This window comes from Silurus aristotelis (genome assembly GCF_946808225.1).
Source record: "Silurus aristotelis genome assembly, chromosome: 3".
In the NCBI taxonomy this organism is placed as follows: domain Eukaryota; kingdom Metazoa; phylum Chordata; class Actinopteri; order Siluriformes; family Siluridae; genus Silurus; species Silurus aristotelis.
Genome location: NC_139576.1, coordinates 8118757 through 8132265, shown reverse-complemented (window position 1 = coordinate 8132265; position 13509 = coordinate 8118757). Strand labels below are relative to the sequence as shown.

The 13509-nt window shown below is 39.6% G+C and overlaps 1 protein-coding gene across 1 annotated transcript in view; it reads left to right on the top strand.

Annotated features, from left to right (window-relative positions):
• The window catches only part of dnajc10 (DnaJ (Hsp40) homolog, subfamily C, member 10), a 35814-nt gene extending 29368 nt beyond the window's left edge, over positions 1-6446 (top strand). Inside the window, exons 19-23 of the mRNA XM_083536972.1 lie at positions 635-688; positions 920-1067; positions 3373-3495; positions 3625-3732; positions 5787-6446. Coding sequence (XP_083393098.1) covers positions 635-688; positions 920-1067; positions 3373-3495; positions 3625-3732; positions 5787-5798 — 445 coding nt within the window. The 3' untranslated portion in view covers positions 5799-6446. The remainder of the gene's footprint in view (positions 1-634; positions 689-919; positions 1068-3372; positions 3496-3624; positions 3733-5786) is intronic.
• Positions 6447-13509: the final 7063 nt, after the last annotated feature.

Below are 13509 nucleotides of genomic sequence, written 5' to 3'. Positions count from 1 at the left end.
CTCAAAAAGGGTTTTTAAAGCCAACGTAGCAGGGGGTTTATTTTATAATCCAAATATACCTTCTTGGCTTTTTTATTTTTATTTTTTTACTCGTCACATGTACATTACAGCACAGACAAATTCTTAAGCGATGTTAGGAAGCCGGGGTTCAGAGCGCAGGGTCACCCATGTTACGGCGCCCCTGGAGCACAGAGGGTGAAGGGCCAAGCTCAAGGGCCCGAGAGTGGCAGCTTTTGCAATACCGGGGCTCGAACCGCGACCTTGCGATCAAAAACTCTGAGTCGATCCACTGAGCTACCACATTCCCACCTCTTAAATTTAACCCTCCACAGTAACCTCAAGGAAATTTATGGAGTCTATGAGCAAAATACGTTCTCAGGTGCATCCGAGTGGTCTCCAAAAGGAAAGAACTTCACCCAAAGGTATGGTGTCAGGAGGAATTAGGAAAGAAGAAAGCGACAGGATCATTAGTATCTCTGGAGCATGTGTATAGAGAAAAATGGAAAAGGGTGAGAGCGGGATATTAAGAGAGATACATGGATTATTATGTTCCTTCATTGTTTTTGTAAACGAGAATTTGCGGTATGCTTGCTATGCTTAAAGTGTTAACGCTTTCTTTTTTTCCATTCCACAGAAGCTTCAACGGCTGGCACAGAGATGCTCATTCTCTCAAGACCTGGGCGCTTAGGTAACATTTTCCAGCCTCTTAAGCTCTAAAATCATCTGAGTACAAGGCAGATAATGTTGCACAAAATTATTTTGTGAACACAAATGTCTTTACAAATGAAGCTTTCAGCAAGAAAGCTAGTGATGGTGTGTTTTCTGAACTGAGCTATATTATATAATCCAGGAGAGGATTCAAATTTCAGGTTGTTTCTCCCACTGACTAATCCCCATCTTGTTTATAATTTTTTTCCAGCTCTCTGCCCCGCGCCTCAGTCGACTTATCACCCGAGGATTTTAAGAGGAACATTCTGGAAGGAAAGGAACACTGGGTGCTGGACTTTTACGCCCCGTGGTGTGGCCCATGTCAGCATTTTGCCCCGGAGTTCGAGATCCTCGCTCGGGTACGGTCATTAAACACTTCTCCGTGCTCTTCAGCTGGTTTTTTTTTGTTTTTTTTTTTGTTTTTTTGCTCATAGGGGAATCACCACTTTTTCGAAGGTGTTAGAGTTGCTCTTTTGATGATAGACTAAATGGAGAAAAAAATAAACTTTTTGCAGAAAAATGGGTTCTTATCTACCATAGAGTTTTGGGACCTGAGCAATAATGTGAACATGTCTAAAGTAAATGTGTAAGAGCAAAGCAGGATAGAGAAGTTGCCCCCCCCTCATTGTTCTGTCCATTAGCACCAGATCTTTATCGAGCTGTTTGTTAGATCACACCGCACCAGGCAGTTGGGTTGAGCAAGAGTGAAACAGAACTTGAACTAACCCCAGAATGAACCGATATATATATATATATATATACTGTATACAGTACAGACCAAAATTTTATATATATTATATATACAGTACAGACCAAAAGTTTGGACACACCTTCTCATTCAAAGAGTTTTCTTTATTTTCATGACTATGAAAATTGTAGATTCACACTGAAGGCATCAAAACTATGAATTAACGCATGTGGAATTATATATGGAATTATATACATAACAAAATGTATATATTCCAGTGATCCCTTATCTTAACGTGTATAGAGTCCTGTTGACGATTCTTGTATTATACACCGCCTCGTTTCTTCCAGATACCGTCACAAAAACGAGCATGTTCCACCCGCTACCCGAGACGTTAAAAGAGGAACGTAGCATGGAACAAAAAAGTGAACTGAAAATATGTCATATTGTAGGTTCTTCAAAGTAGGCATCAAGAGAATGCCAAGAGTGTGCAAAGCAGTAATCTAAGCAAAAGTTAGCTACTTTGAAGAACCTACAATATGACATATTTTCAGTTCACTTTTTTGTTATGTATATAATTCCATCTATAATTCCACATGTGTTAATTCATAGTTTTGATGCCTTCAGTGTGACTCTACAATTTTCATAGTCATGAAAATAAAGAAAACTCTTTGAATGAGAAGGTGTGTCCAAACTTTTGGTCTGTACTGTGTGTATGTATGTATTTATGTATATATAATGTATATATAATGTATATATAATGTATATATAATGTATATATAATATATATATATATATATATATATATATATATAGAGAGAGAGAGAGAGAGAGAGAGAGAGAGAGAGAGAGAGAGAGAGAGAGAGAATGTGTGTGTGTGTATATATATTTTATATATATATACTGTATATAAATAGAAAAAGGGTATTTATTAAATTTTTATATTTGATTAAATTGAATAATTTATTAAATTAGCATTGATTAAATAAAATTAAATACATGGAAAAATTTTATTAAATGGTTTACGTTTTTAAACTCTATTTGAGTAATACAAGTAGGTGTGTGTGTGTGTGTGTGTGTGTGTGTGTGTTTTTACATTTGAAAATTTTCAAAAGATATGTCTTAATGAACTCTTCTATTTATTTTAGCAAAGTCTAACAAATGTGTTTATTGTGGAATGGTCAGGATTTTCTCCTTTTAAGATACATTTCTTTAAGCTGGACATAAAAAGGTAAAGAATCCGTAGCACCAGATTGTCGTAAAAACGGACGTGGCTTTTTTTTCACGCATGCGCAAAATTTATGGTACGGAGTAGGGATGTGCATCTCCATAACTGAGCCAGATGTGATTACATTAAAGAGATGTATGAAGCATCTTTTAATGTGATACGATTCACTTCTATTACGATGCAGTGCGATCAGACTTCCATTTGATTCGACACAATGCGAATCAATGCGGTACAAAAAAACAATGCTGTGCAATTCAATATTGTACAGAGAGTTCACTTTTATTTCATTGACAGACCGCAAACCATAAATTTACCTTCTGACTACTAACGTCTGGCCCTTTCACAAACACACCTTTAAAGTGCAAAAAGAAAAATGATGCAATAAAACCAGACATTCTTTTCCTGTTGTGTCTCCAGGAAGATGCAGCTCTACCTCTGCCATGTTAATCTGTATTCTATGTGACTCTTAGGACACGCCTCGGTCTCAGTAGTGATGAGACTTCATATTCACAGCTCGAGAAACTGTTTAGCGAGAAGAAATAGATCTACATATCAAATATTGGTCACAAATTACTAGTCAATTCCTCAATAATAAGTAGAGTGCATCTACTAATATTTATATAAATAAATCAGTTTTTACTGATGCAAATATTTTAAAAACGATAGAAATGCCAACTTAAATCTGATACACTTTTTTTTTTTTTTTTTTATATATATGCCTAATACACATGTGGCGTATCATCAACAGATGCTGAAGGGCACAGTAAAGGCAGGGAAGGTTGACTGCCAGGCACACTATAACATGTGTCAGCGCGCAGGCATCAAGTCCTACCCCACCGTCCGCTTTTACCCCTACCTGGGCACTACACGGGTAAGCCTGGGCAACCCCCCCCTGCCCTTCCTCTTACAGAGTTTATTGCATTTGCATGTCTTACACATGCACTCATATCACGAACCTGCATCGCTTCCACTCTTGCTCATGCCCATCTCTTCCTCTCAGCTACACCAGGGAGGAGAATATATCAACAGCCAGAACTCCAACGTCATTTCTGATATCATCCAGCAGAGACTCCAGCAGCTCAGCAAGCGCAAGAAACCCGAATTCAAGGTACGAAACAGATCAGTGTGTTCACGTTTACTCACATTCTGTTACAGAAGGTAATACTCGCAGCACTCTGATTTTAAGTAAATACATGCATATAGATAGATGTACAAAAGTGATTACACCCTAAGTGAGTACTAAGTTCTGAGAAAACAGCTGTACAACATTGTAACCCTGCAAAACCACATAATTGTGTATTTTGTATTGACTATCTATGTGAGGGGTGTACTCACTTTTGTGAGATACTGTATAAATAAAATGTGTATATATACAGTGAGGAAAATAAGTATTTGAACACCCTGCTATTTTGCAAGTTCTCCCACTTAGAAATCATGGAGGGGTCTGAAATTGTCATCGTAGGTGCATGTCTACTGTGAGAGACATAATAAAAAAAAATAATAATCCAGAAATCACAATATACAATTTTGTAACTATTTATTTGTATGATACAGCTGCAAATAAGTATTTGAACACCTGAGAAAGTCAATGTTAATATTTGGTACAGTAGCCTTTGTTTGCAATTACAGAGGTCAAACGTTTCCTGTAGTTTTTCACCAGGTTTGCACACACTGCAGGAGGGATTTTGGCCCACTCCTCCACACAGATCTTCTGTAGATCAGTCAGGTTTCTGGCCTGTCGCTGAGAAACACGGAGTTTGAGCTCTCTCCAAAGATTCTCTATTGGGTTTAGGTCTGGAGACTGGCTAGGCCATGCCAGAACCTTGATATGCTTCTTACAGAGCCACTCCTTGGTTATCCTGGCTGTGTGCTTCAGGTCATTGTCATGTTGGAAGACCCAGCCTCGACCCATCTTTAATGCTCTAACTGAGGGAAGGAGGTTGTTTCCCAAAATCTCGCAATACATGGCCCCGGTCATCCTCTCCTTAATACAGTGCAGTCGCCCTGTCCCATGTGCAGGAAAACACCACATAGCATGATGCTACCACCCCCATGCTTCACAGTAGGGATGGTGTTCTTGGGATGGTACTCATCATTCTTCTTCCTCCAAACACGTTTAGTGGAATTATGACCCAAAAGTTCTATTTTGGTCTCATCTGACCACATGACTTTCTCCCATGACTCCTCTGGATCATCCAAATGGTCATTGGCAACCTTAAGACGTGCCTGGACATGTGCTGGTTTAAGCAGGGGAACCTTCCTTGCCATGCATGATTTCAAACCATGACGTCTTAGTGTATTACCAACTGTAACCTTGGAAACGGTGGTCCCAGCTCTTTTCAGGTCATTGACCGGCTCCTCCCATGTAGTTCTGGGCTGATATCTTACCTTCCATAGGATCATTGAGACCCCACGAGGTGAGATCTTGCATGGAGCCCCAGTCCGTGGGAGATTGACAGTCATGTTTAGCTTCTTCCATTTTCTAATAATTGCTCCAACAGTGGACCTTTTTTCACCAAGCTGCTTGGCAATTTCCCCGTAGCCCTTTCCAGCCTTGTGGAGGTGTACAATTTTGTCTCTAGTGTCTTTGGACAGCTCTTTGGTCTTGGCCATGTTAGGAGTTGGATTCTTACTGATTGTATGGGGTGGACAGGTGTCTTTATGCAGCTAACGACCTCAAACAGGTGCATCTAATTTAGGATAATAAATGTAGTGGAGGTGGACATTTTAAAGGCAGACTAACAGGTCTTTAAGGGTCAGAATTCTAGCTGATAGACAGGTGTTCAAATACTTATTTGCAGCTGTATCATACAAATAATTAGTTTAAAAATTGTATATTGTGATTTCTGAATTTTTTTTTAGATTATGTCTCTCACAGTGGACATGCACCTACGATGACAATTTCAGACCCCTTCATGATTTCTAAGTGGGAGAACTTGCAAAATAGCAGGGTGTTCAAATACTTATTTTCCTCACTGTATATATATATATATATATATATATATATTTCCTTTGTATGAGTACCGCCCCCTAGTGCCCAACAGTTTCATAAATCACATTTAAAGAGTCATATAATGCTTTATTATGGGTCACAGTAGAGCTGAAACATATCCTATGAATCTTGAGATTAATCTTGTCTTTGTTTTTTCTTCCTCTCCTCAGGATGAGCTATAAAAGCTCCTACATCTACTGATTCTCTGGCAGCATGGGATGAACTTTATACACTCCTAGGATGCTAAAAGTCTTCTGTTGAGATAAACAGCATCGGAGAAAGTGTGCGGAAGTATTTTTACCTCAAAGTGTGAGACGCGACGTCACGTCATGACAATCTTCCACAGTTTTTCGAAGAACCACCAGTATAATGGTTCGGAAAGCAAGGCAATGTTTCAGACTCTGTGTGTTTGTGTGTGTTTGTATTGAAAAAATGTCCCGTATACAGCATGCACATGATTTATTTTTGTCAAGGCAGAAATGATAAATCCAGACCGGTTTTTCAGTTTTATCCCTGTTGTGTTTGAGTGTGAGAGCATGTTCTTATAGAAACGGTTTTATTTAATGCTGCGTTCAGTAATGATATACATTTTTTCTACTAAAGCCCTGTCATGATTTATGCAGATTGGTAATTTCATTTTGTTTATTACTTTATCAACAGTATCCAGATTTCTCTTCTTGATCACAGATTACTGGACTGTAAAGTGATAACGTGTGTCCTGTAGTGTTGGGATTGGCCATTCTGTAGTCAGGAAAATAAGTAACGTCTTCTCATAGTCATGTACTACTGTTTTTCTTGGATACATGGTGTAGAATAAAGGGTTTATTTTTTGTTTTTTACAAATAGATGTTCTGTGATTTTATTTTTTCATTTGAGAGCATTTGAGGTTCATTAATCTCAGTCCAGTTCTCTTTTTAAAGCATATTCACTTTTTTTTTTTTTTATGCTAATGTATGAGCAGAGACTGCAAACATGTACCATTCTAGTCCAGGTAAGAAGCTATATATTTTTTATTAAAATAATTAAATATTAATACATTTTATTGTATGAGGAAGTCAAACCCAGCCATCAGGTTTGCACAAGCCAGTGCCAAACCCAAGCTCGGGTACATGGGGAGGGTTGTGTTATGAAGGAAGGAGAAGTAAAAACTCGGGTGAGTTAGATGAAGTGGTAGAAGGTGTAACAGGGAATGAACGATTGGTGATTGGGGCAGACTTTAATGGCCATGTTGGTGAAGGGAACAGATGGTGGAAACTGAAGGAGGAAGAGTGTAGTGTGAGATTCAGGAAAGGGGTCAGACAGAGGCTCGGTGGTGGTGAAGAGGTGCTGGATGATTGGGTAACTACTGAAAAAGTGATAAGGGAGACAGATAGAAAGGTACTTGGCGTAATGTCTGGAAATAGAAAGGAAGACAAAGAGAGGCGAAACGCACACACGGCAAAAGAATCCACAGCCACTTCGAGGACGGAGGAGACACCCGGCGCATGTGGCAGGGCATCCAGGCGATCACAAACTACAAGACAATATCACCTGCTGGCGACTGTGATCCCTCCCTCCCAGGTGCGCTGAACGACTTCTATGCTCGGTTCGAGGTGCAGAACAACATGGCGGCGATGAAGACCACCCCTCCTTCCAGTGACCAGGTGTTCTGTCTAACCACAGCTAAAGTGAGAGAAACTCTGTGCAGAGTTAATCCATGAAAGTCTGCTGGACCAGACAACATCCCTGGCACAGTGCTCAGGGAATGTGCAGAACAGCTAGTGAATGTCTTCACCAACATCTTCAACATCTCCCTGAGCAGTGCCATTGCTCCTACGTACATCAAGATGACGACCATCGTTCCCGTGCTGAAGAAGTCTACTGTCTCCTGCCTCAATGACGATCATTCTGTTGCACTCACACCCGTCATGGTGAAGTGCTTCGAGAGTCTTGTCATGAGGCACATCAAGACTCGGCTACCCCCCCCTCACTGGACCCCATGCAGTTCGCGTATCGTCCAAACAGCTCCACGGACAATGCCATCTCCACGACCCTTCATCTGGCCCTCACCCACCTGAACAACAAAGACTAATATGTACGAATGTTGTTCATAGACTTCAGCTCAGCATTCAACACAATCATCCCTCAGCACCTGATTGAGAAGTTGAGCCTACTGGGCCTGAACACCTCCCTCTGTAACTGGATTCTGGACTTCCTGACTGGGAGACCTTAGGAAACAGCATCTCCAGCACCCCCACACTGAGCACTGGGTACCTCAGGGCTGTGTGCTCAGTCCATTGCTGTTCACTCTGCTGACCTACGACTGTGTAGCAATGCACAGCTCGAATCATATCACCAAGTTCGCTGATGACATGACCATGGTGGGTCTCATCAGCTAGAACAATGAGTCATCATACAGAGAGAAGGTGCAACAGATAACAGCCTGGTCTGGAGCGAACAACCCGTCTCTGAATGTTGTCAAAACAAAAGAGATGGTTGTTGACTTCAGGAAAGCACAGTGTGACCATTTTCCACTGATCATCAAGATAAGAATGTTGATGGAGAAGTATAGAGAAGGTCAGAAGGAGTTGTATTGTGTGTTTGTGGAACTATCAACTATCGGCATAAATCAATATCGATCGTTTTTCCGGCTTCCGCTCCGCTTTCATTACAAGAGCGACCTCTAGAGGCAAATCACTGATATTTTTCACATGAGGCGACAAGCTGTACAAATTATATATTTATTATTATTAATTTATTAACACAATTTAGATAAATGTTGCAACCCTGAAATCCATATTTATTCATTCAATAATATTTAATCACATTCCCAAATGTACAACTTTCTGTTTCTTTCTGTTGTAACTCACTCCTGCTTTCACACAACTTTCACTGCCTTTTATTTTCAACACTCTTTAATCTGCCAGTCCTGATAGTTTGGGCAAAAGTTTGTAAACACCTAACCGTATTGTGCTTTTTGAACATCCCAATGTGTACTGTGTATTACCAGAAAATTTGGTAGTAATGTAGTTTGGAAGGCAGTTCAGGTTTGGTCAAATTTCACCACTTGGTAGTAAACAAGAGCAAGCAGGTATTTAATAAGGAGCAGAACTTTTATGATGTCGTCATTTCCATGATTTTTGTGCAGCAGCAGAATCTATATTAGAAACAGATTTTTGGTTCTAGTTCTCCCCTTCGTTTGATCAGTTCTTTCTGCTGATAGTTCATAACCTTAATGACCCCGTGTGTCAAACCCAAGCAACCTTCGATTTCTATTTTGCCAAGTTGACTGGCAGGACTTTTAGTGCATTAATCACACCGCACATCTCCAGCATCATGTTGAGCAGATGAAACTGGTCTCCTAGGTAACTCAAAGTGGAGAAAAGCTCTGTTTGTATATTCCTTCTGGTATCCATTGACACACACCGAAAATAATATGTTCATACAGTCATCAGATCCTTTAGGTAAATAAGACGTCCTGGACAGACAGACACTTTCTGATCAACTGAAATGCTGGAAATCAGTAATCAGTCGCAAATCGCTTTAATTTTTCATCTCAGTAGGTTGTTGTTTCTCCCCAGAGGTCTAAAATTCCAGAGGTTTTATCCTCCTTTTTTTCCCTTTGTTGCACTTTTGATGTGAAACATTACATCAGTAGCAGGCTGTGCATTTCACATCGAGGCCTTCAGTGGTGTCCTACTTGACCCAATTCCATCTGAAATGTTGAACATATGGATATGATTTCAGTCATTTAGAGTATATTTTACTAAGAAAATTAAGCAGAGATTTATGCACACTGGTTTATGCAACCCCCAAGTGGATGTGTTGGTTCCCTGCCCAGGAATCAAGCCTGGGCCACAGCAGTAAGAGCATGAGACCACCAAGGAACATAAAGCATATTGCGTATAATATATTTACAGTCATGTAAAAGCACATGACTGATTGGCACAGTGGTCAAAACCTGACAGTGGGTCCACCGCAGTATAACTGGTCTTGTTCCCTCGGAATGTGGATCTTTCTTTTTTCCACCAGAATGACACATGCCATTATTTTTAATCACCACAAGGGGGCAGGGTAACACTGGAATTTCCTTATGAGTACAATTCAGCTTCAATCTCATCTTCTGTTTCCTTACAATATCAGTACAATACAATTAATATACATCCTGAATGTAAAATACCATATAAAATAAAGAATTTAATAAAATGATGATAAAGAGTAATGAAACTATATTTCTAAAATGTTGGTGTATATACACAATATGGATAAAAGTTTTGGGACGCCTGACTTTTTCTACCACAAAATATCTACTATCTGCTACCACAAAGTTGGAGGCACACAAAAATATAGGATGCAATAGCGTTCAATTAACTCTTCACTTAAACTACCAGCATGAAAATACTCGTGTGAACATGAAGATATGGTTTACATGGGTTGGATTGGAAGTTCATGATTGGCCAGCGTTAGAGCTCTGACCTCAACCCTACTGAACAGATCTGGAATGAATTAGAACACTGACTGCACCCCAGACCTCCTCACCACACATCACTACTAAAGATATTGTGTTTGAATGGGCACAGATCATCAACTCTAGTGGAACATCTTCCCAGAAGAGTGGAGGTTATTATAACAGTAAACTGAATGTGAAATGAGATGTTCAGAAAGCACATATGAATTTGATGGTCTGGTGTGGAAGCATTATGCTCGGTCAACATCATGCCAATAATCAGTGGGGTTGAGGTCAGCGCTCGGTCACTGGGAAAATTTTCCATGGGAATTAATGGGTATAAACTGGGAATTTACAACATTTCTAGGTGAGCCTAAAACAGAGAAGTTGAATGTAGCTGGAGAAAAAAGTTTTGGTTAAACAACCAAATTTAATGAATTTTCAGTTAATGCACATTCATCAATCACATGCACACTTACTGCAGGGCTGCTGAGGCCACGCCCCCTACATGCACCAAACATAAAACAGCAAATGTCTTGTAGCCGCCACACAAAATAATGTCAAAAAAATGTCCATCTTGGTGAGTATTCAGTGTAAATTACGTAAATATTACATAGATTTATGTTTGTGTGTAAGCTTTTGTGCAACAAAATAATACAAAGAATTAAATCAGTCAAAAATCTAATAAAAAAAAATTGTATTAATTTGCATGTATGGATTATGACAAACTCGTCTTCTTTCCTCTTCTCCCAGTAGGGGTCGCCAAAGCAGATCATCTCAGATTATGACAAACTAAATGTTTATATTTATGTTTTGTTTGTAAACATTCCCAGATTTATTCCTGGTAAACTTGGAATATAAAAAAAAAATTCTAACCCTCAAACCAAGATTTGGCGCAGAACCATATGTAAGTGTGATATCTGGTGTCCACCTGCCGAACATGTTTATCCGTGTAGTATGTAAGCCTACTGACCAGAACCAGGATTTACCCTTTGAATCGGTTCTGGTGATCATTTGATTGAGCATTGTGATGAAAGTTCAAGATCAATCAGTTCAAGTGCCAGTCAGACGTCAGACATTAGATGCCAGCAGAGAAAAGAGGCAATTTTTGGTCCTTAATAGGCATCTTTAATTCTCACACTTTGATTCAGAGCTTAATATTTTTTAATGGAAATTCTTTATTGTGAAAAGAAAAAAGCGCAACTCAGTCCCAATCACAGTGTTCTTAACTAAAGTCAGCACATAATCCTTTCTCTGAGGTGCCAGGAATCTTATTCTCTCTTTCCATCTCTGCAGAGAAGATAGCAATGGGTTTCCAGAGCTCTCCCAGATGTGGAAGAAGAAAAAAAAGGAGATGGGCTTGAGTGCAGTATGGCAACACATCAAAAATCATTCTCTTTTAGTGTCCTGGCCCACGGCCTCGGTGCTGAAAGGTACGTACTGCTTAGTCAGGATGAGATTAACTTGTATGACACACGCACATATTGATTCACACGTATAAAAACACACGTGTGAAAACCTGTACTGCAGTGGCTGTTTAGAATCCAGAGGCTCTGGACACTTGAGTTCAGGCTAATAGGGAAAGTAACACACTCATATAGTCCAGTAGAGAGCATTGGAAAGGCATTAGGTTGAGTATATGGAGTGTGTGAGTCAAAAATATGACCTGTGTGTGTGTGTGTGTGGTTGCCTGGTAATGGACGATTCCGAGAGATTCCTCAGCGTTTATTATTCGGAATAATAGGAAAGCTGAGAGATGTGGCATCAGTGGATTTGTAGCACCTGGTAACATCTGTCTGTTTTGCAGGAGGACGGAACTCTTCTCACCGAAAACCCGGTGCGTTACGCTTTTAAACCGCTCACATCATTTCACACGCATCTCATGACATTTATACTGCAATTTGACTCGTTTAAATCGCATCAAACGAATACCAGGTTTACAAGTTCTTCAGTTACAAATCATTTCATTTGGACTGTGGATTTGCTGCCGGGAGTGGAAAATGAACAGTTCACATAAAAGGAGCCAGGAAAGAGGTGAAGCCCAGGGAAGGAAAATGCCCGGGTAGCTTTCTACTCCTCTTTTTTTTTTTTTTTTTATGAGTTTCACTCCCTCATCCTTGAGTGCTTTTGACCAAACCTAATTATTTTCCTCTGACAGATGCATGTCACTTTTAAAAGGCTGTAAAGCTCTTTTAGCTTTCAGAGTCATGTTTATGGAGTTGTAAAATTTATCATAAACAGCAGGCCTCAGATTGCCCTGTAGACACAATGTTTTTGGAGAATAAATACAGAGGGATTTTGTATTCAGAATGCTAAATAGTGAAAGACCACATTTTTACAAAGAGACTCACATTTGAAAATTGTATTCAATTAACCAGGACATGTTAGTTATCAGAAAATGCATCGTCGTTAAGCTAAGTACATTGTTTTTGACAGTCAATATCGCAACCACGTACCAACGCTTATTTGTGTAATTCTCCAAATCACCATCCAACTCACGACAATACGCCAGCATGTGTAGACAGACAGACAGACAGACAGACAGACAGACAGACAGACAGACAGACAGACAGACAGACAGACAGACAGATAGATAGATAGATAGATAGATAGATAGATAGATAGATAGATAGATAGATAGATAGATAGATAGATAGATAGATAGAGAGAACTTTATTGTCATTGCATTGTACAGGTACACAGCAACAAAATGCAGTTTGGCATCTACCAGAAGTGTAAAATGTAGCAATCGTGCAAAAGTGCAGATAAATATGTAGCATATTTACAGTAAATAAATATAAAGGCTATAGCAGTGCAGAGACGTGTGGACATTATTAAGAAGTACAGAAATGGTTCTAAGGCTATGGCATTAAAAAGGAATGTGCAGAAGTGAAGGTTACAGGATTATGGCATTTAAGAATTAGCAAGCTAAATAAACAGTCTACTATATATAAATATGTAAGCATATTACATATGTACTCGCCGACTTCGACTTTCGATAGGTCTTTTGAGATTTCCAGAAACTGCTGATCTCCTGGAAATTTCATAACACTTGCTAGATTTTGTACAGAATAGCTGAGCGAGCTGTCGTGCTGCATATGGGAATTAAACTCATCACTCTTTACAACTACGTTGAGCTGAAAAGCATCTCAGAATGCACAACATCGAACCTTGAGGAGGATTGGGTAGTTGCATGCTCACTGAAACTGGACATTTGATAACTGGACAAAAACCCAAAAGTCTGTTTTGATTCAGCATCATGAATCAGTGAACTCTGAGCGCATAGACCTGGTGTCCTCTGGACCAGTGATGACCAGATATTATTCTGGTGGGAGATCATTTTCAGCACGGATGACAGTTTGCAGGGGAGGTGGTAGCTTAGTGGTTAAAGCTTGCTTTTCTGGATGTGTGAAGGTCATCATTTCAAACCCCAGTCACACCCTTAACCCCAACGCTGCTCAATTGTA